Genomic DNA, 23,010 nt, shown 5'->3' with positions numbered 1-23,010 from the left:
CGTTTGTAAGTCCGTCAAGATTTCAGCGAGATAAGAGGATTTGTGTTCGTGCAGATCACTCACCTTACATCAGATACCACAGAGCTCGCCAGAAAGCTTCCCTGTAACAAGACGGTGATGCCGTTCGAGACTCCGCCTAAGACATTAGCCTTATATGGATATCTATGGAGATTACTCGCGACTGCCGGCAGATTTGAAATAATACGGCCACCATAGGAGTTAAAACGCCCTCGGAATGGAAGGGGCTAGAAAGTAATATTCAGTTAGTAGTCATATACAATTTACCACTAGATGGAAGTAAATCCTACACAGTGTAGCTTTAAAGCTGTGACAGTTGAGTGCAAGAAGTGTCCAATATTCCACACTTTGTTTTTTCGGTTAATTAAGTGCATCATCCGGGTATTTAAAGTGCACTTTTTCATTTTCAATTTTCAGTGTGGACACACTCGCAGCTTATGTCTTCTGTAGAGCTCCTTACAGTTGAATTGAACTTGTTATTAAACTGAATTGAATCAACATTGAGCTGAATAATGACACCATTGTCTTCTGTAGAGTGCTTTAGAACTTAAATTGATTTCTATAAAAACGTATACAACATAGGCCCATTCACACCAAGGATGATAACTATATAGTGTCCACACTAGCAGAACGTTATCGTTCTAAATATAAAAGAATAGCTGAGTCCATACACCACAATTATAACGATAACGGCACAGAGAAACGATATCGTTGGAATCACTTTCAGACGATTTTATTTTTTTCCAGCTGTTGAAAAAAAGCATTGACAGCCAATCAGACTTTGTCAGAGCACGAGTATTTAAAGCGGCAGCGCATGCTTAAGAAACACAATGATATGGTCTGGTGTGCACACTAATGTCATAGTTATCTTTATAGTTATTGTCCTTGGTGTGAACTGGCCTTAACACTGTAATTTTCCTATTTTATCAATGTGAAGCTGCTTTGAAACCATCTGTATTGTGTAAATAAATGTGACTTGCTGTCTTCAGTTGGATTGAGTGAAGAACCTTCAATGGCTTTGTAATTTGATTCTAAAATATCGGATTAACTATTTGCGGCTGAATGGGTGCCCAGTCTTTGTTGGTATACAAGGCAGACTTTTGAGTAAATGCGGCGTCTTTTAAGATGCCTACAAAAAGCTGCCTGGTGCATCGTGAATGTGAAGCCAAACGGCATTGAACAGCATGTAGCCACACTGACCCTGCAGGTCAAAGAAATAAATCCATCATAAGAGACTGACTTCCTCTCAGAGAGACTGACTTCTCTCCATAGTGATGTGAGAGTTAAAGTAAAGCACTGTGAAAAAACCCAGGCTGTTCCCGAACTCTCTGAAGGTCAACCAAACTAATGAGGTTAGGGGTAGAGACTGAGGGCCGTTTGGCCATGAATGCCATGTGTTATGCCAAAAATCTGCAATTCTACACAATGGATTTTTTAATGAGCACAACTTAAGCATGCTTAATTTGTTGCCTTTTCAAAATGCTCCCTTGCATGTTGACTTGGAGTTCAAGCATGATACCAATGCAAGCAGAAATTAGGATACTAGGTGTTGAAAGTGAGGTAAGCTTTTCTTCTGCTAATGTCTTTCTAATGACTTCTTGCCAAATACTTTTATGCAGGCACGTGAAGAAGAAAAAAACCCTGTTGTGACTTACCAGGGGTGTTGACCTTGGGGAAAATGAACCCCAGTCACCATTTAGGGAAAATAAAGAGGAATTCACAGTAGTTTTTTTGCAAATCCAAAATATTTTTTTTTGCCCTACAACTGAATTTTTGTTGAAGAAATTACTATTTAATTTTAAAGATTTTAATTTTTGCTAATTGAACAGATATGACATTGGCGTGGTGACATCACTCAGGTGACATGATCTGAATATTGGCGTTGTCGAACTTGAGAACTTGGAAAGCTGTAAAATCTATCAGGACACTGCACTGTGAGGTGAAAAAGGGTATGTTTTTGCATTCGTCGTGAAGACGAGAAGACAACGCGCAAAGGAAAATAAAACCTCGCAACATTTCGGATAATTATGATATCGTGAGTGGATATAAACAGGCTACACATGCTTGCAGAGTAAAGGGAGGAGATTGGATTGGAGCAGGGCGGTTCTTTATGCTCCTGCGGGATCATTCCTGCACCCCTGAGAGAGAGAGAGTGAAAGTTCAGAGCAAGAAGTGCATTAAATAAAGTCTAAACACAGTCAACTGAAACATTCGCACGAACCGGAGGCGCGGGCACATCTGTCTTCAGCACGGGCGCGCGCGCGTCTGGATGCGGTTAGTTCTGTGGAAATACTTTCTTACTCACGAATTTATGGATGAACCTCGAACACAAAGTGGAAGGTAAAAAAAAAGTGGAAGTTGTATGTGTGATTTAAAGATGCGCTGGGTCTGTTCCTGTGCGCTGTTGCTGATGGTGCTGGATAACTGTGCTGTGGCCGTGCCTGCGTGGACAAAACACACGGTAAGACCTCAATATCATGTCTACATAATATTCTGCTTTTTGGTCTAGTAACGTTACTCTTAAACATGAACTGAAAAGGGAACCCTTCAGCATACGTGTAACAGGGACATCTGACATGCCTTTACCTCATCTAAATGATTTTAAACAGTATTTTCTAGGCTAATTAATTTATCATTTTCATAAATGCATATTACTTTTTCAAAAATCCATTTGTCTCGCAGAGGACTATTGAAGTGAACCGCAGAAAATGATCTTGAAAGAAATAGTGACGCCTACAATTAACACTTTCCTTTATGTATAACATAGGCTAGTAAAATACATAAATACATTGAAAACAAATAAATGAAATTGCTTTTAAATTTCACAAATAATTGCAAGTAACACATTGAATTAAAGGTGAATATTGAAATAGCCTATTTGGTAACATTTTATTTTAGGGTCCAATTCTCACTATTAACTTGAATATTAGCATGCATATTACTAGGATATTGGCTGTTTATTAGTACTTATAAAGCACATTAATTTCTTATTTATGACCATATTCTACATCTAGACTTAACAACTGCCTTACTAACTATTAATAAGAAGTCATTAGGAGTTTATTAAGGCAAGAGTTGTAGTTAATAATTAGTTAACAGTGAGAATTGGACCCTAATCTAAAGTGTGACCACCTATTTTCTTGTTCTAATAGTTTTTACATACTCAAATAATGTTTTATCCACAACTTCGGGAAAAAACGTCCTTTTTCTACAATATGTTTGACCTAAAATCTTGTTGTTACCCATTTGTCCCACTGAAATGGGCATTTCTTTCTGGAGAGAGTTGTAAAATCTTTGCAAAGATCAAAAGGAGGAGGAAGAGAGAGAGAGAGAGAGAGAGAGAGAGAGAGAGAGAGAGAGAGAGAGAGAGAGAGAGAGAGAGAGAGAGAGAGAGAGAGAGAGAGAGAGAGAGAGAGAGGAACAGTGTTGAAGGTCATGGGGGAAGGGGAGCGTTCACATATGGGTGACAGATATTCCAACCCTTCGTCGGCGTGGAGCTTCTGACTGCAGCCACTGATATGATGAGCAGGTAGAAGAGAAACAACACTGAACATCTGAGCAGAATGAGGTAGCAGCTGTCATTTGCTCTCCTGATTTAGTTTATTTGCTCTCCAAAAGTTCACATATCTGAGATTAGATTATCTCTTGTGAAAAATAAGTAGCCTACACTTTAGCAAACTTTTAAAAGAGTAGCTACTTATTGTGGAAATAATATACTTTAAAAGAATACACTTAAAGGAATAGAAACGAGCACTTGAACTTACATCAGCGTGATAAAAACGACCTAAAATGACGGGGAAAAATAATAATTTGAAGTGTAATTTGATAGTTTAGTTTGTCTAACATCCTATTAGATTACATGGAGAGGGCGGTGTTTATGGGCTAAACTTCATCCATTTAACTTCACTTTTCACTTGTGCCCTATACGCACACTTGCAGTCATCGCACTTGACCACTAGTCTACTTACATATTTCCTGTATTTGGTCTTCAAGTAGCCGTGAAGATTGCAAGTGTGTATAGAATTTTGATCACCGGATGGGACACACTTATAGTGCTGCAAAAAATGAAAGTGTTTACAGAGCTTTTTAAAATTATTATTATTTTCATAACTTTGCATATTAAAATAAACGTATAAATGTCCGTTTAGTAGTTGCTATGTAATTTTAAAATTGTGGTGCTTCAAAGTAAGTGATAAAAAGCAGTTGCAAATGTTGTACAAGTCACCCTACTCATCTTTGCACCAATAAAATGTGCAACTTTATGTTTTACTACATAGATTTACTATCTTATTCATTCAACTTACAGTGGAATGTTTTCCTCCACATTTCGTGATTTCCCGAACATAAAATGGGATACGCTTAGTGTGGGTTTAGTGCGTTAAGGGCAGTGCACTTTAGCATTTTTAAGACATGGGACAGTCTTGCACACTTACCTCCTGTCACGTGCACGCGCTCTCAAGTGGTCAAGACCGTAAGTGTGCGTATTTGGACAGGGCATTGGTTTTGATCAGGAGATTCTTTCAGAAGATGTGCGTATAACCGTGAAAACACAGATAGCCGGAAATTCCTTTAATGGCGGGGAAAGAGTTAACTATCTGAGCACCTGGGTGGATTGGAGATCTACCTTCCTGCAGTGTTTAATAATCACGGTAATCAAGGTCTCTTAGTGCGTTCAAGTCATGTCAGAAAAATAGTATTTATGAGTTGAACGCACAAAAACGCCACCACAAAGTCTTAAATACCAGTGGGAAGCTCTGGATTTTCTTCGAGCCTCGAATAAGTTGGGGGTGTGTCAGTGAGAAACGTGCTGGAGTACCACAATACTTACAGGCGTTTAGCAGTGACATTGTCAACACACACCTGATGCACATTATTTGTTTTCTAGAAGTAGAGTTAAAGGGCACCTATTATGGGATTTTGAAATTTACCTTTCATGTAGTGTGTAACATAGATCTAAGTGAACAAAAACATCCTGCAAAGTTTGAAATATGAAAGTGCACCGTATATAAAGTTATTGTCTTTCAAAAGTGAGAGTCGACTCGGAGTCATTTTTATGAATCGTTAGAAGACCGAAGCTTTTTCTCTGACTAGATGACGTCAACTTGTCAAGTTATTTGAATACGATACGCCCACTTATTGCGCTCCAAGGCCAGGGAAAATATCATGGCGACGAGACGCTGTGTTCTGAAGTGCGACTCAAAAGCCAACTTTTTTCATCTGCCCAAGGAGGAGCATTTGAAGACTAAGTGGCTACAATTCATATATACAACTATACCACAGAAGTATAGTCCGAGCCTTGTGCTTTGCTCGCGCCATTTTCAAGACGATTGCTTTACCAACTTAAATGCAATCAAACTTGGATTCGCGAGCCGGCTGATATTGAAGGAAGATTCAGTTCCAAGTGTATTTGCATCAGCTTCCTCCTCCGTATCACAACCTGTAAGTGTTATTAATAATTGTTGCTTTTATGTTTTATGTAGCATGCTTAATAATTATTTTGTTTGTTGTGTAAGCACCGTTTAGCTTTTAGGTCTTCAATGACAATTGTATTGAGATATGTGAAGTGTTTGTCGTTGTTTTCGGAGTTGTCTTAAAGAATAAGTAATACCTCGTAGTAACGTAACTACATTTTATTTTTTTGATTTTTGTAAAAACGTTATGTTTATGCATCGGGCTAATGCAAACAAAGACTGATTGTGCTTTTACAATATGAACTCTGGGATATGCTCGCTAACATAACATTAAATTCTTTATCTTATTTTTAGTTTTTTACTACAAACTACAAAGCAGTGGACTATAATCATTATTATAACACAATTTAATTGATAAAAGCATCATTGTACTCCGTGTTAAACAATAAGTATTATCTCTGTAAACACTGCTGGGTCATCTGACCAATCGCAGATTAGCGTCGCGCAAAGGAGGGGTTTTGAAAAGGAGTCGTTGAACGAATCATTTGGGAGTCGGTGAGCAAATCAGGTAAAAATAAATGCATATTATACGACAACAAAAGTGTTTTTTGTCATTGCATGCATGTAAAACTGTTGTTGGGGACTCCCTAAACAACATTAGGAACATGTTAAATGTCATAATAGGTGCCCTTTAAGGAAAAAAAACTTCAGAGAAGGTACATCGTCATCTTGCTCTGATTAAAGTGACACACCTGAACATGACTTCCCAACTCATAAATACGACTTGAACTCACCATCTCACCTGTTCAAAATGAAACACACAACATATAAGCTTCCCTTTTTCTATCTTCCTCTCAGGTGGCCAGTATTCAGTTGCATAAACCATGTGTGCAGGGACCGGCACCTGTGGACACGAGGTCTCACCGAGGTCCGGCCCGATCCAAGCGCTATGCCATCAACCCACTGGGATACAAGTGGGAGCATTTCAACGTCACTTACAAGTGAGAGAGACACACAGGAGACCGACAGGAAAATCAATAAAGACATTATTGTAATATACTTTATAATTGACTTTCTGGAGGAAAGCCTTTCTATTAATGGCCATGATTGGCGAATGCTTAAAGTATGAACAGACAGATGCAGGAGGTGGACAAAAGAAGTAATCTGGGGTTCAGATGATGATGGATATTTTGGGATGAGCAGATTGATTTCTGGAGTGTTCGGCTTTTGTAAATGTGCTTTCTGATTGATAGCAGACACAAAGACTCTTTCAAAGAACATTACATTCGGTTTTGGCTGGAAGTAATGTGCGTTTCTCCCTCTTAAAGGATCATGAAGTTCCCCAACACACTGAATAAAGATGACACCCGCAAAGCTATCAGCATCGCCTTCACGAAATGGAGTGATGTTTCTCCTCTGGCTTTCACTGAAATCACCAACCCCAACAAAAGTGCTGACATCACTATAGGTAAATAAATCTGCAGGAAAAGAGCCGAAACATCAGGCATGTGCACTTTGGCAGGCTGACAGATTATTTTATGCAGTTTTTTAATCTCCCATTTCTTCTGAGACAGGGTTCTACACGTACAATCACACCGATTGTTGGCGGTCTCCATTGCACCCGTGTTTTGACGGACTGAACGGTGAGCTGGCCCACGCCTTCCTTCCTCCACGTGGAGAAATACACTTTGACAACCATGAATTCTGGATTCTGGGAAAGTCCCGATTCAGCTGGAAACAAGGTGCTGATCTAATACATTTATTTATGAAAGTGGGTGGATGTGCTGGTCAGAATACAGATATCACTCTGTTCAATGATTATACATTTTTAGAACTTAGAACTTTTGACAGATGGGTGGCGCTATAATGACAATAAATAAGTAAAAAAGTGTGAATATGCAGAAGTGTTGCTGGTGTAACTTACTTCCAGTGACTCACTTTTGACCCACAAGGACCTTAAATTGTAATTCTGAATTCTGTACTTTTTTAGTGTAAAAAGTAGGTTTCAGACAAAATTCAAGATTATGGAAATGGAAAGCATTGGCTTACACTTTAGACATTCTACTAACTATAAGTAACTTGTCAGCTACATGTCAACTAACTCTCAGTAGAGTATTAGTAGACTGATAGGTTAGGGTTAGGTGTTAGAGTTAGTTGCCAAGTTACTTATAGTTAGTAGAACGCCAGTCATGTCCAAAACTGAGGAAATTGAAGAGAAACCCATATCATCATCCATTCTTCTTGTCCTTTACTCTTTGACTTTATCGCGTGTTGTCTCTGCACAGGTGTGTGGCTGAATGACCTGGTTCAGGTTGCTGCCCATGAAATCGGTCACGCTTTAGGCCTCTGGCATTCACGGGACCCTAATGCATTAATGCACCCCAATGCAACGTACACGGGTCAGCGGAACATCGCTCAAGATGATATCTGGGGCATCCAGCGCCTTTATGGTAAGCAAAATGTAGGTGAAATAGAAGTAGACTTGGTTCTATGCATCAGTTGTTGATTGATGAAGACGCTGAAGACGTGACGTGAGGACTGACTTACACCCAGTTACAAAGCATTGCAGTATTCAAGACGTGAAGAAATAAAAGCATGGATTACCTTTTCCAGATCACTGGATCACGGGTTTAGCAATATTTCGCAGTTGAAAGAAACTATTCTTCACAACTGAATTGATTTGTCTGTCAAACTTTAACTCGGTTTCAACAATAAATTCCAGATTCTTGACATATGCAGATTGGATGACAGAGGACCTAGACTTGTTGCTATATGCTACTAGGGCCAGGTATAATAATTTCTGTCTTTTTCTCATTTAACTGGAGAAAGTTATTATTCATCCAGCATTTTACGTCTTTTAGACATTCAAAATGTGATGTAATGTATGCATCATCTACAGACTTTATAGGCAAATACATCTGGGTGTCAGCAGCATAACAATTATATGAAATACTACATTTCTTAAAAACAGAACCAAGAGGAAGCATATATAATGAAAATAGCACTGGTCCCAAAATAGAACCTTGAGGGACCCCACAGGAAATCGAAGCTATAGATGACGAGAACTTTTCAGTTTGAACAGAAAAAGTTGTCTATGTAGATTCATGATGTCTAAAACATCCAGGTAATAAAATGTTGAAACTAATTATTTATTTAAAAGTCACTGGACTACATAAAAACAAGTTAGCAAGACATTTCGATTTTTATCCAAACACCATCTTCAGCTGTAAAAACAGGAAGTATCTATGGCAAATATACACATACTACAGTCACATGATCAGCACACAAGTAGAAGTCACATGACTTAAGTTAACCAGAGCATGCTTAAATAACCGCATAGTATGCTTGCAATACTGCCTTAGACGTTGGATATAAGGTATGGTTAATTGTGTCAAATGTTGCGGTAAGATCCAACAAAACTAAGGTAACACTGCAACCAGGTTTCAATAAAATGTAATTAGCTACTCTAAGAAGAGCTGATTCTGTGCTATGACCTGATCTAAAACTAGATTAAAATGTATCAAAAAACTCAAGTTGATTAAAAACAATCTTTTCTAATATTTTAGATAAAAATGGTAGCTTAGATATTGGCCTAAAATGATTTGGATCTGTAGGATCTAAGCCGGGCTTTTTAAGAAGAGGCTGTACAACCGCATGCTTGAGGCTCGAAGGAACTTCTAGTCAGACTGCAATTTATAATAGAGAAAATGCTTGGTCAAAACACTCGCATCTCTTCCGAGTTTTGGAGCTGAAGCTTGTTTCTATCATCTGCCTCAGGATGCTTGGACAAGAAGCGTGTGTGTGATCCTTGGGCCCGGTTGGGTTTCTGTGAGAGGAGACGGAGCTTCATGAAGAAAAACTGCCCACAGCGGTGCGACCTGTGCTACGGTGAGACACTCAAAACCTCCTCCTCCAACATCTCCTGCAGCGATAACTTCCCATCTTTCACTTACACACGATATCCTTCTTCCTGCAGGTGGACAGACATTGTCAGCTACTTTAGATAAACCATTATAAAGTAGATGCCTGGTAGTGAATATTATGAACTAACACACTCTTTAAAGTGTTTGTTTGCTCCTCAGAGCCTCTGGATGCAGTGTCTACCCCCACCCCTCCTCCTGAAAATGTGAAGATCAAAATTGTGCCTCGTGGAAAAGTTGTGGGCTTCCGCTGTGGGACAAAAAATACCAGAGTGCCTCCAAAAGTCAGGTAGAGTATCCTTAACCCTATAAAGCCTATTGTATCATATTTGATACGCAAAATTCAAAGGCCTCTAAATGATCAACACGATCAAAACCTGCTGCACACAATCTACTACATGCCTTCTGTCGTCTGATTGATAGTTTATACTTTTTTTTAGCAAGTAAAAGGCAGGGCTTGACATGAACACCTGGCAACCCGCCAAAAGATGGTGGATTTCAGCAGTGGTGGGTTATGCAGTCACTCCTACTAGCCACTTTGGCGGGTCAAATATTTTTAAATTGTAGTATTTTAAAAAGAAATCTGGAATAATAAACTAAGTGCAATGTAGTGATATCGATATGTATCTGAAACGCTTCCAAATACTCATTTCCTGCAGAATAGACCCACAATACCAGCTGTTATTTCTCACTCTCTCATCTCTCCGACAGCGAGTTACACATAAACCCACCTCCTCTCACTCACTCGTTTCATTTGCTTCAGGTGAATATTGTTGGTGTTACAGGGCTTGAATTTTGGCGTGGGATTGCGCGTATTTTTATTTTTTTGTAAAGATTTATTTTTGGCATTTTTGCCTTTTATTAGGATAGGACAGTAGCTAGACAGAAGTGAGGTGGGAGAGAGAGAGGATGGGATCGGGAAAGGTCCACGAGACGGGACTCGAACTCGGGTCGCCCGAAGCACAGCGGCGCTACATGTCGGCGCCCTTGCCCACGAGGCTATTGACGCTGAGTGGATTGCGCGCACATAAAGTTTGCGCACATTGTGTTTAAACGGTCAAATTCACACAAAATAATTTCAAAATGCCAGTCTTGGCAAGTATTCACGTAAAACACTGTCAGTTATGTTTTAAGTGAACGTAAACAGTTGAGAAAGAAAACGCAAATCTTAAAGTGTCAAATCTTAACGTGTCAAATCTTAAAGTGACAGCAGCCTAATATCTGCTGCCAAATTATAAGGTAATATAAAAAAAATATGGCAGTTTTTCCCCATGGTATCGATGTCCCAATTGTGGCCAGTTAAAATGCTGAATGGCTAGTATCTTTGGAAAAACACTAGCCACAGTGGCTGGTGAATGTCAGGCCCTGGTAAAATAGCCTGGCTCCGCCCTCCTACGTACTTCCGTTCAATTTTCATTTTCCTTCAGTACGTCGTCTGGGATTGTGGTGTATTCTTGGGTTTTCTCCAGTCAATTTTTTACCGGTCCAATCAGCGAACAGAGGGAGTGGCTGAGAACGATGACGTTGAGGTTGTGCGCTAGTTTGAGTTGTAGTTTCGTCACGACCAAACGTTAGCGATTGGTTATGGCAGATCCAGAGTGGCTCTGGGCAGATCCGATAGTTTTAAACTTCAACAGAGTATCCGCCTACAAGGAAGTTAACGCTTGTCAATGGAGAGAGGCCAGACTCTCTGAACAAATTAAATGTACAAGAGTCTGGTAGAACCAGGCTACTGGTAAAAGGCCTTGTAGTATAATTTAAAAAATGCCCCCCCTTTCAGGTCGTGGTTCACATGTCTTTTTTGCTGTGAAATCTTTGTGAAATATTTCGAGATGAACATTCACTGTTGAATCACCCATTAGGCACCATTGATTTATCTGTTTGATGTAACTTAAGTTATGTTAAGTTCCAAGTTATGGAACGCATCAATTTTGAAGCTTAGTTTCAGTCCGTTTCTCTGATTCGTCTTTCGGCAGCTGGTATAAGGACGGAGAGCAGTTGCTGACATCCATTCCTGGCTATATTGTAATTAAAGATCGGGACCTGCGGCTCGTGGCCAATGAATTCAATGAAGGCACGTACACCTGCCGCATCCATCGGCGCGGTAACGTCGTCTCCGCCAACTCCTGGGCCATCCGGCTGAAGCCAGAGCAGTCCTCCAACAACAGCTGATGGGGTGACTGACGCTGGACGTATTGACCACTTGCTCTACCTCCAGGGCTCAAGACCACTCGGCAGCGCTCACACCAGAGTCGTAATGGACGGCCTGCACGAGCAGTGGATCCTGACCTTCGTAACTCTGAGGTCCCATGTTGTCCAAGACAATATTTGGAAGGACCACCAACTGGATTTCCTGTTGTACGTCTGCTGCAGCGACGGCAAAGGTGCTCGCTTTTTTTATTAACGTAAATGCCACTTCTGAGGTATAATAAATAGTTTCATAGATGCTTAAAATCTCTGAAGGTGCAAAACCAAATTTAAATATTATAAACATTGTAGATCAATTGAGGGGAAAACTAAATCAAAATCTTCTCAAATTAGTTTGAAAAGGTACAATTTCATTCTCTACAGTGAAGAAAGATCAGCGGCGCATGTGAAGTCCACGATTTTTTGTGGTTTTAAGGGCTGTTCACACCAAGGACTATAACATTAATGTTTTAATAATCATAATGTTAATAATATGTTAATATCTTCAATCTTCGTTCACATTCAGCAGATTCTCAGCTAACAGGAAATGTTCTCAGAACTTTGGCTAATGTTTGGCAAGGTTCTCTGAAAGATATGAACACATGATTCCAGTAACGTTAATGTTCAGTGATCTCGTCTTTGATAATGATATCAAAAAAACGTTAGCACCAAACCCTTTATAAATCGTTCATGTTTTTGTTTTTTTTTGCAACATTTTTAAATGATTGGACTTGTTTCAGAATGTCAAAAGATTTTGAATGTTTGCATTATGATAAAATGAAACGTTTTTTTTTTTTTTGACTAGACGTTTTGAATCTTCAGAGAAAGTTCAGAAATAACATTTTCATAACTTAATGGGAATGCTAGTAAAACGTTTTCAGAATATTTTTGTTAGAGCTGGCTGAGAATATATTTACATTTTACGACAATGCGAGCAATCAAGCAACTGAGATTTGCTATATACTATATCGCCCTACATGAGTGTACTGTGTATGTGGAGTTAGATATAATAAAATAATGTATAGCTTTGTACACAGGAACATTATTTTTGGAATTATTAGTCAATCTTGAATGATGGTGTGGAGGCCAATATAGTTATTATTCCTGGTGTGAATGGGCCCTAAGCCTTTTATTTGTTGATTATTTTATTATTATTGTTATAGTTTATTTCATTTAAATGAAATTAAGTGGTGTTGCGGCCCTTGTTGAAATTCACTCACGACTTCTATGAATCGAAGCCCTTCAAGGCAGACGTGGATCTGTGACTGGCAGATATGAGAATAATAGCTTATTAACCTTTCCTACTGTCATTGACTCATTGTCTTTCCCCCCCCCAAGACATGAAATAAAAGATTTCAGACACGTGTCATGAAGGGCATGTCATCTACGGTAGGAAATATGGCCATGTTTTGCATGATTCCTACTGTACACACCGGGCGACAGAAGTGGTGCAGCTGCTCGAACTAGTTAGAGTTTGGAAAGCAGAAATGTAACTTGAATTATCGTGCATCTGTAACTGATGTTGGCTGTATCTGCTGATATGCCTATTTAACTATTCAGAAATGACAAATGTTAGTTGTTTTTAATCATCTTTTTTTATCTTAGGACATTAAAGGTTCATAGTGAGTCTTTTGGTCCCCGTGAATGAGTAACACGACACAAGACAAATGTATTATTCTTTTAATATGGTTTAGTGATTCACTGGCATTGTTCACAGAGTTCTTTTGATTCCCAATGATCATTTAAAATGAATCAAGTCTTAATAATGTTCCTGACCACAGGAAAGCCAAAGTCATCTTTTTGTCTGCTGGCAAACATATAATCCTACGGACTTCTTCCTGTCCTATGCAAACATGTAAACAAACAGGTCCTCGTAGTCTTTCGTGTTAACACTGTTCCTCACTGGGCTTGGGTAATGTAAACATTCAGCAGGCAAATCCTTTCCAGAAAGGCTGGGACCCGTGCCACAGAATAGCCCAGGGTTTAAATAGAGGTGCCAGACACCCTCACTGCCAGGCCCCAAAATTATTACTTCACATCAGAGTCTGAGAAGAGAGTTCATATGAGGAGAAACAACTAGTGCACTTCAGCAGAAACATAAGAAAAGTCAGAAAGACAAAATAACGTTTAGTGAAAAATAAAAGCAGACTTTCAATTCGAGTTATAAACCAAGACTAAACACAGTAACTACACAGAGACGCCTGATCCTGGGATCCCTCATCCTGGAATTAGTCTCACAATCGGCCCCTGTTCAAGTATGAAAAGATCTAGACAATAAAGGCAGGTGAGGGCAAGTTATGCACAACCGAGAATGAGATTATGTGCAAGCAGACCAAAAAAAAACGAGACACACTAAAAATGCATAATTATTCAAGGTCCAGGCTGAATACGAAATGTATCCAAGGAATAGGCCAACAATATGAAGCCTTTGGTTTAGTGGTGTGTGGCAAATCTCTCTGAAGCGAGAGGGAGAAGTGGGATCAAAACCTTTAGAAAGTACGGGTGGAATAATTCTGTCACTATTGTGCATTTTGTAAACGCTGGTTCAATACATTTTCCTCATTCAAATAAATCTTAAGCTAGTCCATCCTTCATTTATATTCTTGGCTATTCACAGTGGCTTTAAGAAAGCATATAAAACACAAACGATGTGGGAAAACACCAACAGCTGCTCGTGAGCGTGATTCTAGTCGTCCTCATCTTTGTGTGTGTCGCTGTGATGATGATGATGATGATGAGGGGAGAAGAATGGTGAAGTGGTGAAGAAGGGAAGACGGAAGGTGGGGGACGGAGAGCGCTCCTCGCGTACGGGACTGCTGTTGGGGCTTTGTCTGGGACTGATGGCCTGTAACATTCGTCCTCTTCCCTCCTTCAACATGTGCTTCTGTTACACACATAACACCAGATATTAGAGCATTTTATATGTGGACAGGCACATATTGTAAGAATTTGTTGAAATTAAAATATACACAATTTGCTAAAAAGCTTCCCCTCCACTATAGTGCTGAAATTTCTTTTGCATATATTCAAATACAGTGTGTGATGTTGCACCAGTTTATCTATGTAATTAGTTCTTATGTGATGTAATTATCAGTACATAACTCAAATTTCAGATATCGTATGACTTGAGAAGACTCGTGGAACACTTTATGGTGGTGCTTCGTCCTGTTTGGAGTAGTAAATACAGGAGAAACTCGAAAAATTAGAAAATCGTGCAAAAGTTCATTTATATTCAATTCAATTTAAAGCAGGGCTATGCAGCTTCGGGAATTTCTTCGCTGTATTCTCGCAGGTTTCTCTATAGAGCGCCCCCTACAGCTTCGGAATAGATATTTGACAACGCGGTTGAAAAACTCGTTGTCGACTCTCAGATACCAGAGGCTAGTAGATCAACGACATCAAAGCAGACGGGACATTCTTTACAACGTCTTCTTCATTCGGGTTCGAACAGCGTGAGGGAGCGCAATGACAGCATTTTAGCAGATTTTTTTTTGCCGTAAAGCAATTCTTTACATCGCGAGACCTGATATCACGCGATACTTCCTGACGCGCTGGCCGGCGGCCCGCTGCCCCAAAGTTGCAAGGGTGGTTTTCCCGCTCACAGGCGATAGGGGGGTGCGAGACTACCACCATTCAACCCGAAAAAAGTTATATAACCATTCCAATGACTCCGAAGCTGTTCAATTAAGGTAAAAAAACTGCATAGTTCACCTTTAAAAGGTGAAACTAATATATTATATAGACTCATTACATGCAAAGTGAGATATTTCAAGCCTTTATTTGTTATAATTTTGATGATTATGGCTTACAGCTTATGAAAACCCCAAATTCAAGATTAGAATATTGTGAAAATGTTTTCATAAGCTGTAAGCCATAATCATCAAAATTATAACAAATAAAGGCTTGAAATATCTCACTTTGCATGTAATGAGTCTATATAATATATTAGTTTCACATTTTAAGTTGAATTGAATATAAATTAACTTTTGCACCATATTCAAATTTTTCGAGTTTCACCTGTATTGGATGACAGGGCTGCAAGATTAATCGAAATAAAACCGAAATCGTGATATGGCTTAGTGTGATTATCAAAAGCAAAGGCTGCGATTTAATTAAATATAAGCGCAGTGTGTTTGAGTGAAGCGCAGCACTGTGTTCTTTTAGACATCTTATGAACCTCCGGTGTGTTTAGTGTCTCGGATTGCAGTAAATGCGAGTGGACCTCGAGGGCCAGAGTTGAGAAGCCATTATTTTCCAACTAAAACAACAATCCCTGAGATCATGCATGTAATATCTGCACACATCCAGACTAACCAGCGCCCCATCAGGCCCGAACATCTGCAGGAAGTTCCCGATGAACTCGCGTGACTTCTCCTCCCATTTCTGAATGAGGTCGATGCCCTTCTCCTCCACTTTCTGCACAAACTCTTTACTCTTTTCCTCCACGTCTCGGACCTTCTGCTTCACCTTATCCACGCGCTCCTGAAGGTGGTACTTCTTCTCCTGGGGAAAACAGAGTCAAGTTGCTTTCAAAGGAATATTTCCTTTTCAATGGCTGTGATAAAAGATGGAAGTGTGTAGTCGAGCACACACACATTGATGAAGCTGACGTTCAGCTCTTTCGCGGTGTAGCCTCTCTGTAGGTTGCGGCGCACATAAACGTCATAATCCCGTACGATTCGTGTGATTACGTCGGATGTGGAGATGCCTTCTGTTCTCTGAGTCGGTGCGAACATACCTTAAAAAAGAGAATTTCAAGAGCAAATCTGATGATTCTGTCGACAAATAAAAACTCATTTTTTTAAGTTTTTAATATTTCTACCTGCGTCCTTTATATGTTTGTAAACATCATCACTTCCTGCTGAGATGTATGGAATGTCGTCATGGGCGACAAAGTCTATCTAGGGAGAACATGTTATCATATCAGTGTTTACATCCAAAATCGTATACTTCCCTTATATAGTAGACGAAAAACAGTATGTGACATGAGTAGTATGTCAGAATTCACAGTACTCATACAAAAAAGTACCTGGATGAACTACTTCTTCCGGTGAGATTCGGAAGTGTGCATATGATGGACACTTTACTATCCCATGAGGCCACAGGAGAAGATTTATGAATGGTGGTAATGTGACAACTGATGCTGGTAGGTCATGTGATAAGGGCAACATGGCGAATGTAGAACATCCAGATTGCATTCATACTATATATAGAGCGTGTTTTTTTTTAGCAGTCACAAAGTAATTACCTATGAGTGTATGACCAAAATGAGTTCCTCCTCAAGAGAGTAAGTGCTCTCTGTTCGACTGAGTGAGACGGCAATACTGAACCACATTCAGATTAGCATGAGCTCAAAATCTGAGATGGTACCAAGTGTTATCTTCATGATTTGTTGTTCTTTTGTTGTAAATATTTTTTTTTTTATGTTAAAGCATAAGATAATATTATTGTACACTCACTGTCCATGTTACAAATTGCTTGAACTTACGAATAGTAGTAACAGTAAATTATGCATAATTACAAGCAACTAACCCTAAATATACTCTACCCCGTAGTAAGTACATGTAGTTACCGGTAATTAATATTACTAATTTCTTATGTGTAATCACACTGTAACAAGGATGCCTTCAAATAAAGTTTAACCAATGATAACAGTTCACCAAAACATGATAATTGTCCTTTATTCACCCTGATGTTGTTCCAAACTTGTATTCTTTTTTTCCTGTGAAATTCACAATGATTCAAAGAAGTCATATGCATAATTTTTGCGGCTTAACAGTAGCGATGACGAGCACTTTCAAAACCTTTGTAAAATCATTAGTTTCGAACCATTGATTCGGATTATGTATCAAACTGCCAAAGCTGTATGATTTCAGTAAACACAGCTTCGTAATGCGGGAACTGTTTCCAAATGATAATTGTTTGCTGCAGGAGTCGATCTCATGAACCCACGAACCATTGTCTTTATGGTCTGTACCCGACCTGGATCAATTTCATGAATTCGGTGGATGAATTTATACAATAAAATGAAGAGTTGTAGTTAAAAGTCACTTATTGGCCTGATTAACTGAGCTTAACCCACATTATATAGACGCTTAGTATTTAATGGTATTAGATGACTTGAAAAATTCAATTAATAGATTAAACATTTGTATTTGGTTTGTAAAAGGTGTTTTTATGCATGTTTGGGTTGAGTTTTTGCTGCATTTACACCGTTCTGACCAGCAGCATGTCACACAGTGAATCATTTTGTAAATAAATAAATTGGTTCTGTTGATTCAAACTTTCTCCCATGACTACTTAACAGACGTGTTCACTATGAATGGATGTTGAATGGAAAAGAACTGAATAAAGATTCTTCATATGATTGTGAAGAAGGCGAGTAAATAAATAAGACATTTTTCACTTTTGAGTGAACTATCCCTTTAACCACAACATGTTAAAGGAACACGCCGGCTTTTTGGGACTTAAGCTTATTCACCGTATCCCCCAGAGTTAGATAAGTCCATACATACACTTCTCATCTCCGTGCGTACTGTAACTCTGTCTGACGCACCCACCGCTAGCCTAGCTTAGCACAAAGACTGGAGGTAAATGGCTCCAGCTAGCATACTGCTCCCAATAAGTGACAAAATAACGCCAACATTTTCCTATTTACATGATGTGATTTGTATAGTCACAGAGTGTACAAATAACAAGGTCACATAAGACACAGCCATCTTCTAACCGTATACATACTGGGAACTATATTCTCAGAAGGCGAAGCACTGCTACTTCTGAGAATATAGTTCCCAGTATGTAGCAGTATGCTAGCTGGAGCCATTGACCTCTAGTCTTTGTGCTAAGCTAGGCTAGCGGTGGGTGCGTCAGACAGAGTTACGGCACGCACGGAGATGAGAAGGGTATGTGTGGACTTATCTAACTCTGGGGGATACGGTGAATAAGCTAAAGTCCCAAAAAGTGGCTGTGTTCATTAAACAGTTACACACCTCACAATGTCATGTGGTAGCATCTGGAAATGTACATTTACACTGACACTAGCAGACGCTTTACTCCAAAGCATTCAAGCTATACGTCAGATCAGTCCATGCATTCCCTGCGATTTGAACCCATGACCTTGGCACTGGTTGAGCTACAGGAATGTTAAATGACATTGATTGCGATCTGGATACTCACTCTGTGCTCGGCCAGAAATCCAGGTGTCAGCGTCCATGGAGCGTTGCGGACCACCTCATCGACATATCGACAGTGACTCACTGCGTCGTAACGTTCATCCTCGTTCATGACAGTGAAACCCTTGAATTTATGCGTCAAATCATCGCTGCACACTGAAAGACAAACACATTAAAGGGGTGGTTGATTATGATTTCACTTTTCTAACTTTAGGTAGTGTGTAATGTTGCTGTTTGATCATAAACAACATCTGCAAAGTTACGATGCTCAAAGTTCAAAGCAAAGGGAGATATTTTGCTTTCAAAGAAATCGTTTTTAAGGACTACAACAAACGACTGGTAGAGACTACACGACATTCCTCCCAGGTTAGTGACATCATGATCACCAACCCTAAAATTTACATAAACCCCGCCCCCGGGAACGTAATTTATAGATTATCATGATAGAATATGCTAATCAATGACTAGAAGATAACGACACATCAGCTACAGAAATTCATCAACTAAACATTCAGAAATGTCCTGTTGCTTCTACATCTTGACACTTCTTCTTGAGTCTCTCCATCATTCTGACTTCGGTTTGAGCATAAAAGGCTAAACGTTTTTGAAAATTTCCAGTGCGTGTGTGTGTGTGAGGTAAAAGGACATGAGCTCTTAAGGCTCCGCCCCCTGTGCCGGGAGCAGCAGCTCATTTGCATTTAAAGGGACAGACACAAAACGGTGCGTTTTTGCTCACCCTCAAAAAGTAACAATTTTAACATGCTATATAAAAATATCTGTGGCGTATTTTGAGCTAAAACTTCACACACACACTCAGAGACTTATTTTTTTATCTTGTGAAAAGGGCATTATACCACCCCTTTAATGTAACACTACAGTTCTGTTAACATGAACTAACAATGAAGAATACTTCTAAAGCATTTAGCAATCTTAGCTAATGCTAATTTAACATTTACTATCACATTAGTAAAATCAAAAGTTGTACCTGTTAATACTATTTAATGGACCCGATCTAACATGAACAAACAATGAACAGTTTAATTTTTATTAACTCATGTTAAAAAAAGATTAACAAGACTGAAACAAATGTATTGATCATTATTTGTCAATGCAATAAATAATGTTAACAAATGGAACCTGACTATAAAGTGTGTCACCCACATTACTTTTGTAAGTCTGACACTAGTGTGACATGAATGAAACGAAGAGCAGATTTCACTATAGCAGTGATGCACGTGTTAAAAGATGGGAACTCACCGCCCACAATGAGATGTGTGTTTGGGAAAAGGCACTTGGCCTGCATTAAAGCACGAGCGTGTCCGGAATGGAACATGTCAAAGATCCCGTCAGCATAGACGCGTACCGGACGGTCCTCTAAAGAGAGGACGATTGAAGAAGAGAGAGGTCATACAGAGAACGTGTATATAATGAGGGTCAATGTGGGTAAAATTGCCATTTACGCACCTGGAGTGCCAAGACGGGCTTCTTCCATGCTGACGCGAACGTATGGTGTGTTTGAGGCCACCAGTTCATCAGAGAAGGGTGCAGGTTCACTCAACCCCTGAAACATACACACACACACACACCTCAAGACAAGAGTGTGTCACGTGCAAAAGAAATGATGTCATCACACTCGAGCGCCGACGGAAAGCCATTATCCCAACACTCACCAAAGTTCTCCGTGGAATTTTCCGGAAACACTCCCTTCTCTCGCCATTCGACTCCTCTCTCTTCCTCTTCCTGCCGAGGCCTGGACTGGGCACTTCCATCCCTGCATAGAAGAAAAAATTAAAATAAAAGGTTATTTTTTCCATACGACTCATGTCACACAAAAGATTTGTGTGAGGAACAGACAAATTCAAGAATTTATTAAAATATATATGAGAAATTATATAAGTGTGAAATTAATAAAAAAAAGTTAATTATTAAATACACATGCACATACATAAATAATCACTTGAGCTAGCTAGCTATTTTTTGTCATGAATATGTACTACTAGTATTTATTAAGATAATAAACGTTTCATTTTAATCAATAGAAATAATAAATGTGCATCATTCAATTATGGAGTGTATATATTAGGGTAGTGTATTGACACAGATATCACAAATCAAATCAATTTTAATTTACAAGCTCTTGATTACATTTGATTCTAGGGCTGCATAACGATTAATCACAACTAGGCCTAATCGTTTGCAGAATAAAAGTTTTTGTTTACATCATATGTGTGTGTGTACTGTGTAAAATAATTATGTATTATAAATACACACGCATGTATATATTTTAAAAATATTTACATGTTTATATACATTTTTATATTTAAATATAATTTATATTATATATAATTATAAATACTTAATATATAAATAGATTTTTTTCTTAAAATTATACATGCATGTTTGTGTATTTATATATACATAATTATTATACACAGTACACACACATATATGATGTAAACAAAAACTTTTATTCTGCAAACGATTAGTTGTGATTAATCATTATGCAGACCTATCGATTTCAGTTAAAATTTATATGAATTCAGTTCGATATAAATCAGGTAAAGTCATATTTTCGATGTAAAATAAAGCTGTAAACTATAGGAATCCTGTCAGTTGGTACATTTCTATAATATTAAAAGTTAAAATGAACAACAAGGTCCTAATTCAATTGCAATTTATTTTTTAGATATAATAATCAGCACTCAAATAAAATCTAATTTGTATACGTTTTTAAATTGCACATAATAGTTTTTATCCACTTTTCTAATAATATTGTTTCTATACCAATTGGTTGTTGAAATATAAACAGTCAAGTTTGGACAGTACAGTGTGTCACAGATGCTGTCCTAAGCCTTTAATGAAGGATCAGTACACACACACATGAACAGTGAAGTGCTCGCCACGCTGACCCAGATCATCTCAACATGAATATGATGATGATGATGATGATGATAATGTGGGACAGTCAGGGATGTGGCACTAGAGCGGAAAACAATCAATGTTTTCATCCCCTCTTTCTTCCTTCTAAATTGCTCTATTGTTCACCAAAATGTCCTCAATATGTTCAGCTATAACCTAAGAGATGAATCCAGGGTTCCCACACCTCTGACCAATACATTGTCCAGTCAATTGTGGACCATGAATTGTATTTTTTTTAAATGAAAACTAAAAAAAATCATTTAAAAAATGAGTTGACTCACAAATAGTTCAAGAACTTAGCAAATGAGTCATGGAAATGTCACTAAGTTAGACATTCCCATGACTTAAATTCTAGAGATGTATTCAATTTTAAAATCTCCTGGACCTTTCACTGCTTTTTTAACTATGATGTTCAACTAACTATAAATTAATTACTTTATTTTCATAAAAACAACAAACGTAGCAGAGGAAACCAACTAACAGAACTATATTCAAACAGTGTTACTGTTCAAAATGATCAGTTTCATAAGAGTATCGCCAATGAAAAGGACTTTATCCTCAATGCAGAGGAGAACAAACACAACTTATAACAGCAAATACATTTTTCTCTAAGTAAAAAAAATGCATTTAATTTTAAAACATGATACGAGATGTAAAGTACTAACCTTAATTCGGAAGCTGGTTTCCTCCTTTCCTTAGGATCATGGGTTGAAGACAGCACTTGGCTTATGAGCAACCCATTTCTGTTTGAAATACTTTATAGAGATGATACTCCATATGCTGCTGATATGACAGCACTGCCTTCTCACTACATTAGCATCATCATCATCACTGTTCAGTAACAATACGCACACTTCCGCTCATAACTCACACTTCCGCTGTGAAATCACTCCATCTAGCGGTCACTTCCTGGAACAACCGCTAATAAAATATGCCGTCGGACCGAATTAATTGCAGTGTTTACGTGGCCTAATTGTCTCAGATATCAAAAGCTACTTTAATATATCAATTTTTTTATATATTAAAATATACCTATTTTATTAAATATTAAATAGGCTACGTTAAATATAAATAAATATATGGAACTACATATAGCCTAGGCTAGCATACAATTAATTTTTTGTATAGTTCCACTAGTTCTTTTAGTGAAAAAATTTAAGATTCGCAAATACTTCAATGGCTGTTTCTGAAAAAAAAGAGCCTTTTAAGCAATTCAGAGCATATAGGCTACACAAATAGGCTTAAACATATTAAAAAAATATTTTAGTAATGTCACCCTATCACACATAGCCTATCATCTTTGTGTCCTCTCAGTGTTTCTGATTCATACATGCAGACTAAAATGAGTATACATTACATTACATACATTAGTGTGAATACATC

The 23,010-nt window shown here is 38.4% G+C and overlaps 2 protein-coding genes across 4 annotated transcripts; one reads left to right on the top strand and one right to left on the bottom strand.

The window, feature by feature from the left end:
• The first annotated feature begins 1,908 nt into the window (after nucleotides 1-1,908).
• Nucleotides 1,909-12,204, top strand: mmp23bb (matrix metallopeptidase 23bb). 2 transcript variants are annotated; one of them, XM_079622008.1, is made up of 9 exons: nucleotides 1,909-2,292; nucleotides 2,396-2,479; nucleotides 6,288-6,430; nucleotides 6,758-6,897; nucleotides 7,004-7,171; nucleotides 7,715-7,879; nucleotides 9,207-9,317; nucleotides 9,512-9,638; nucleotides 11,326-12,204. In XM_079622008.1, the coding sequence occupies exons 2-9, from the start codon at nucleotides 2,396-2,398 to the stop codon at nucleotides 11,519-11,521; spliced, it is 1,134 nt and encodes a 377-aa protein (XP_079478134.1). In that variant the 5' UTR covers nucleotides 1,909-2,292; the 3' UTR covers nucleotides 11,522-12,204. The 2 variants fall into 2 exon arrangements, with proteins under 2 accessions (XP_079478134.1, XP_079478133.1); XM_079622007.1 differs by having other exon boundaries at nucleotides 1,909-2,479.
• A 998-nt stretch (nucleotides 12,205-13,202) lies between these two features.
• On the bottom strand, nucleotides 13,203-22,585 carry pcyt1ab (phosphate cytidylyltransferase 1A, choline b). 2 transcript variants are annotated; one of them, XM_079622009.1, is made up of 9 exons: nucleotides 22,293-22,585; nucleotides 20,379-20,479; nucleotides 20,173-20,269; nucleotides 19,966-20,082; nucleotides 18,713-18,864; nucleotides 16,359-16,437; nucleotides 16,132-16,274; nucleotides 15,851-16,039; nucleotides 13,203-14,420 (listed from the first exon to the last, which is right to left on the bottom strand). In XM_079622009.1, the coding sequence occupies exons 2-9, from the start codon at nucleotides 20,475-20,477 to the stop codon at nucleotides 14,223-14,225; spliced, it is 1,074 nt and encodes a 357-aa protein (XP_079478135.1). In that variant the 5' UTR covers nucleotides 20,478-20,479; nucleotides 22,293-22,585; the 3' UTR covers nucleotides 13,203-14,222. The 2 variants fall into 2 exon arrangements, with proteins under 2 accessions (XP_079478135.1, XP_079478136.1); XM_079622010.1 differs by having other exon boundaries at nucleotides 20,173-20,294; nucleotides 20,373-20,479; nucleotides 22,293-22,524.
• Nucleotides 22,586-23,010: the final 425 nt, after the last annotated feature.

Source organism: Phoxinus phoxinus (genome assembly GCF_949152265.1).
Source record: "Phoxinus phoxinus genome assembly, chromosome: 8".
Lineage (NCBI taxonomy): Eukaryota > Metazoa > Chordata > Actinopteri > Cypriniformes > Leuciscidae > Phoxinus > Phoxinus phoxinus.
Note: the sequence above shows the minus strand (reverse complement) of the source record. Positions and strands in the feature narration are given on the sequence as shown.

Bases quoted from the DNA above. Each gene is read 5' to 3' on its own strand.
- mmp23bb (XM_079622007.1), top strand. From the start codon at position 2,381: ATGTGTGATTTAAAGATGCGCTGGGTCTGTTCCTGTGCGCTGTTGCTG. The intron at 6,431-6,757 runs GTGAGAGAGACA...TCCCTCTTAAAG, and splicing joins CATTTCAACGTCACTTACAA to GATCATGAAGTTCCCCAACA. The intron at 9,318-9,511 runs GTGAGACACTCA...TTTGCTCCTCAG, and splicing joins GCGGTGCGACCTGTGCTACG to AGCCTCTGGATGCAGTGTCT.
- pcyt1ab (XM_079622009.1), bottom strand. From the start codon at position 20,477: ATGGAAGTGCCCAGTCCAGGCCTCGGCAGGAAGAGGAAGAGAGAGGAG. The intron at 16,438-18,712 runs GTGAGTATCCAG...TGTTCTCCCTAG, and splicing joins GATTTCTGGCCGAGCACAGA to ATAGACTTTGTCGCCCATGA. The intron at 16,275-16,358 runs GTAGAAATATTA...CTCTTTTTTAAG, and splicing joins CAAACATATAAAGGACGCAG to GTATGTTCGCACCGACTCAG.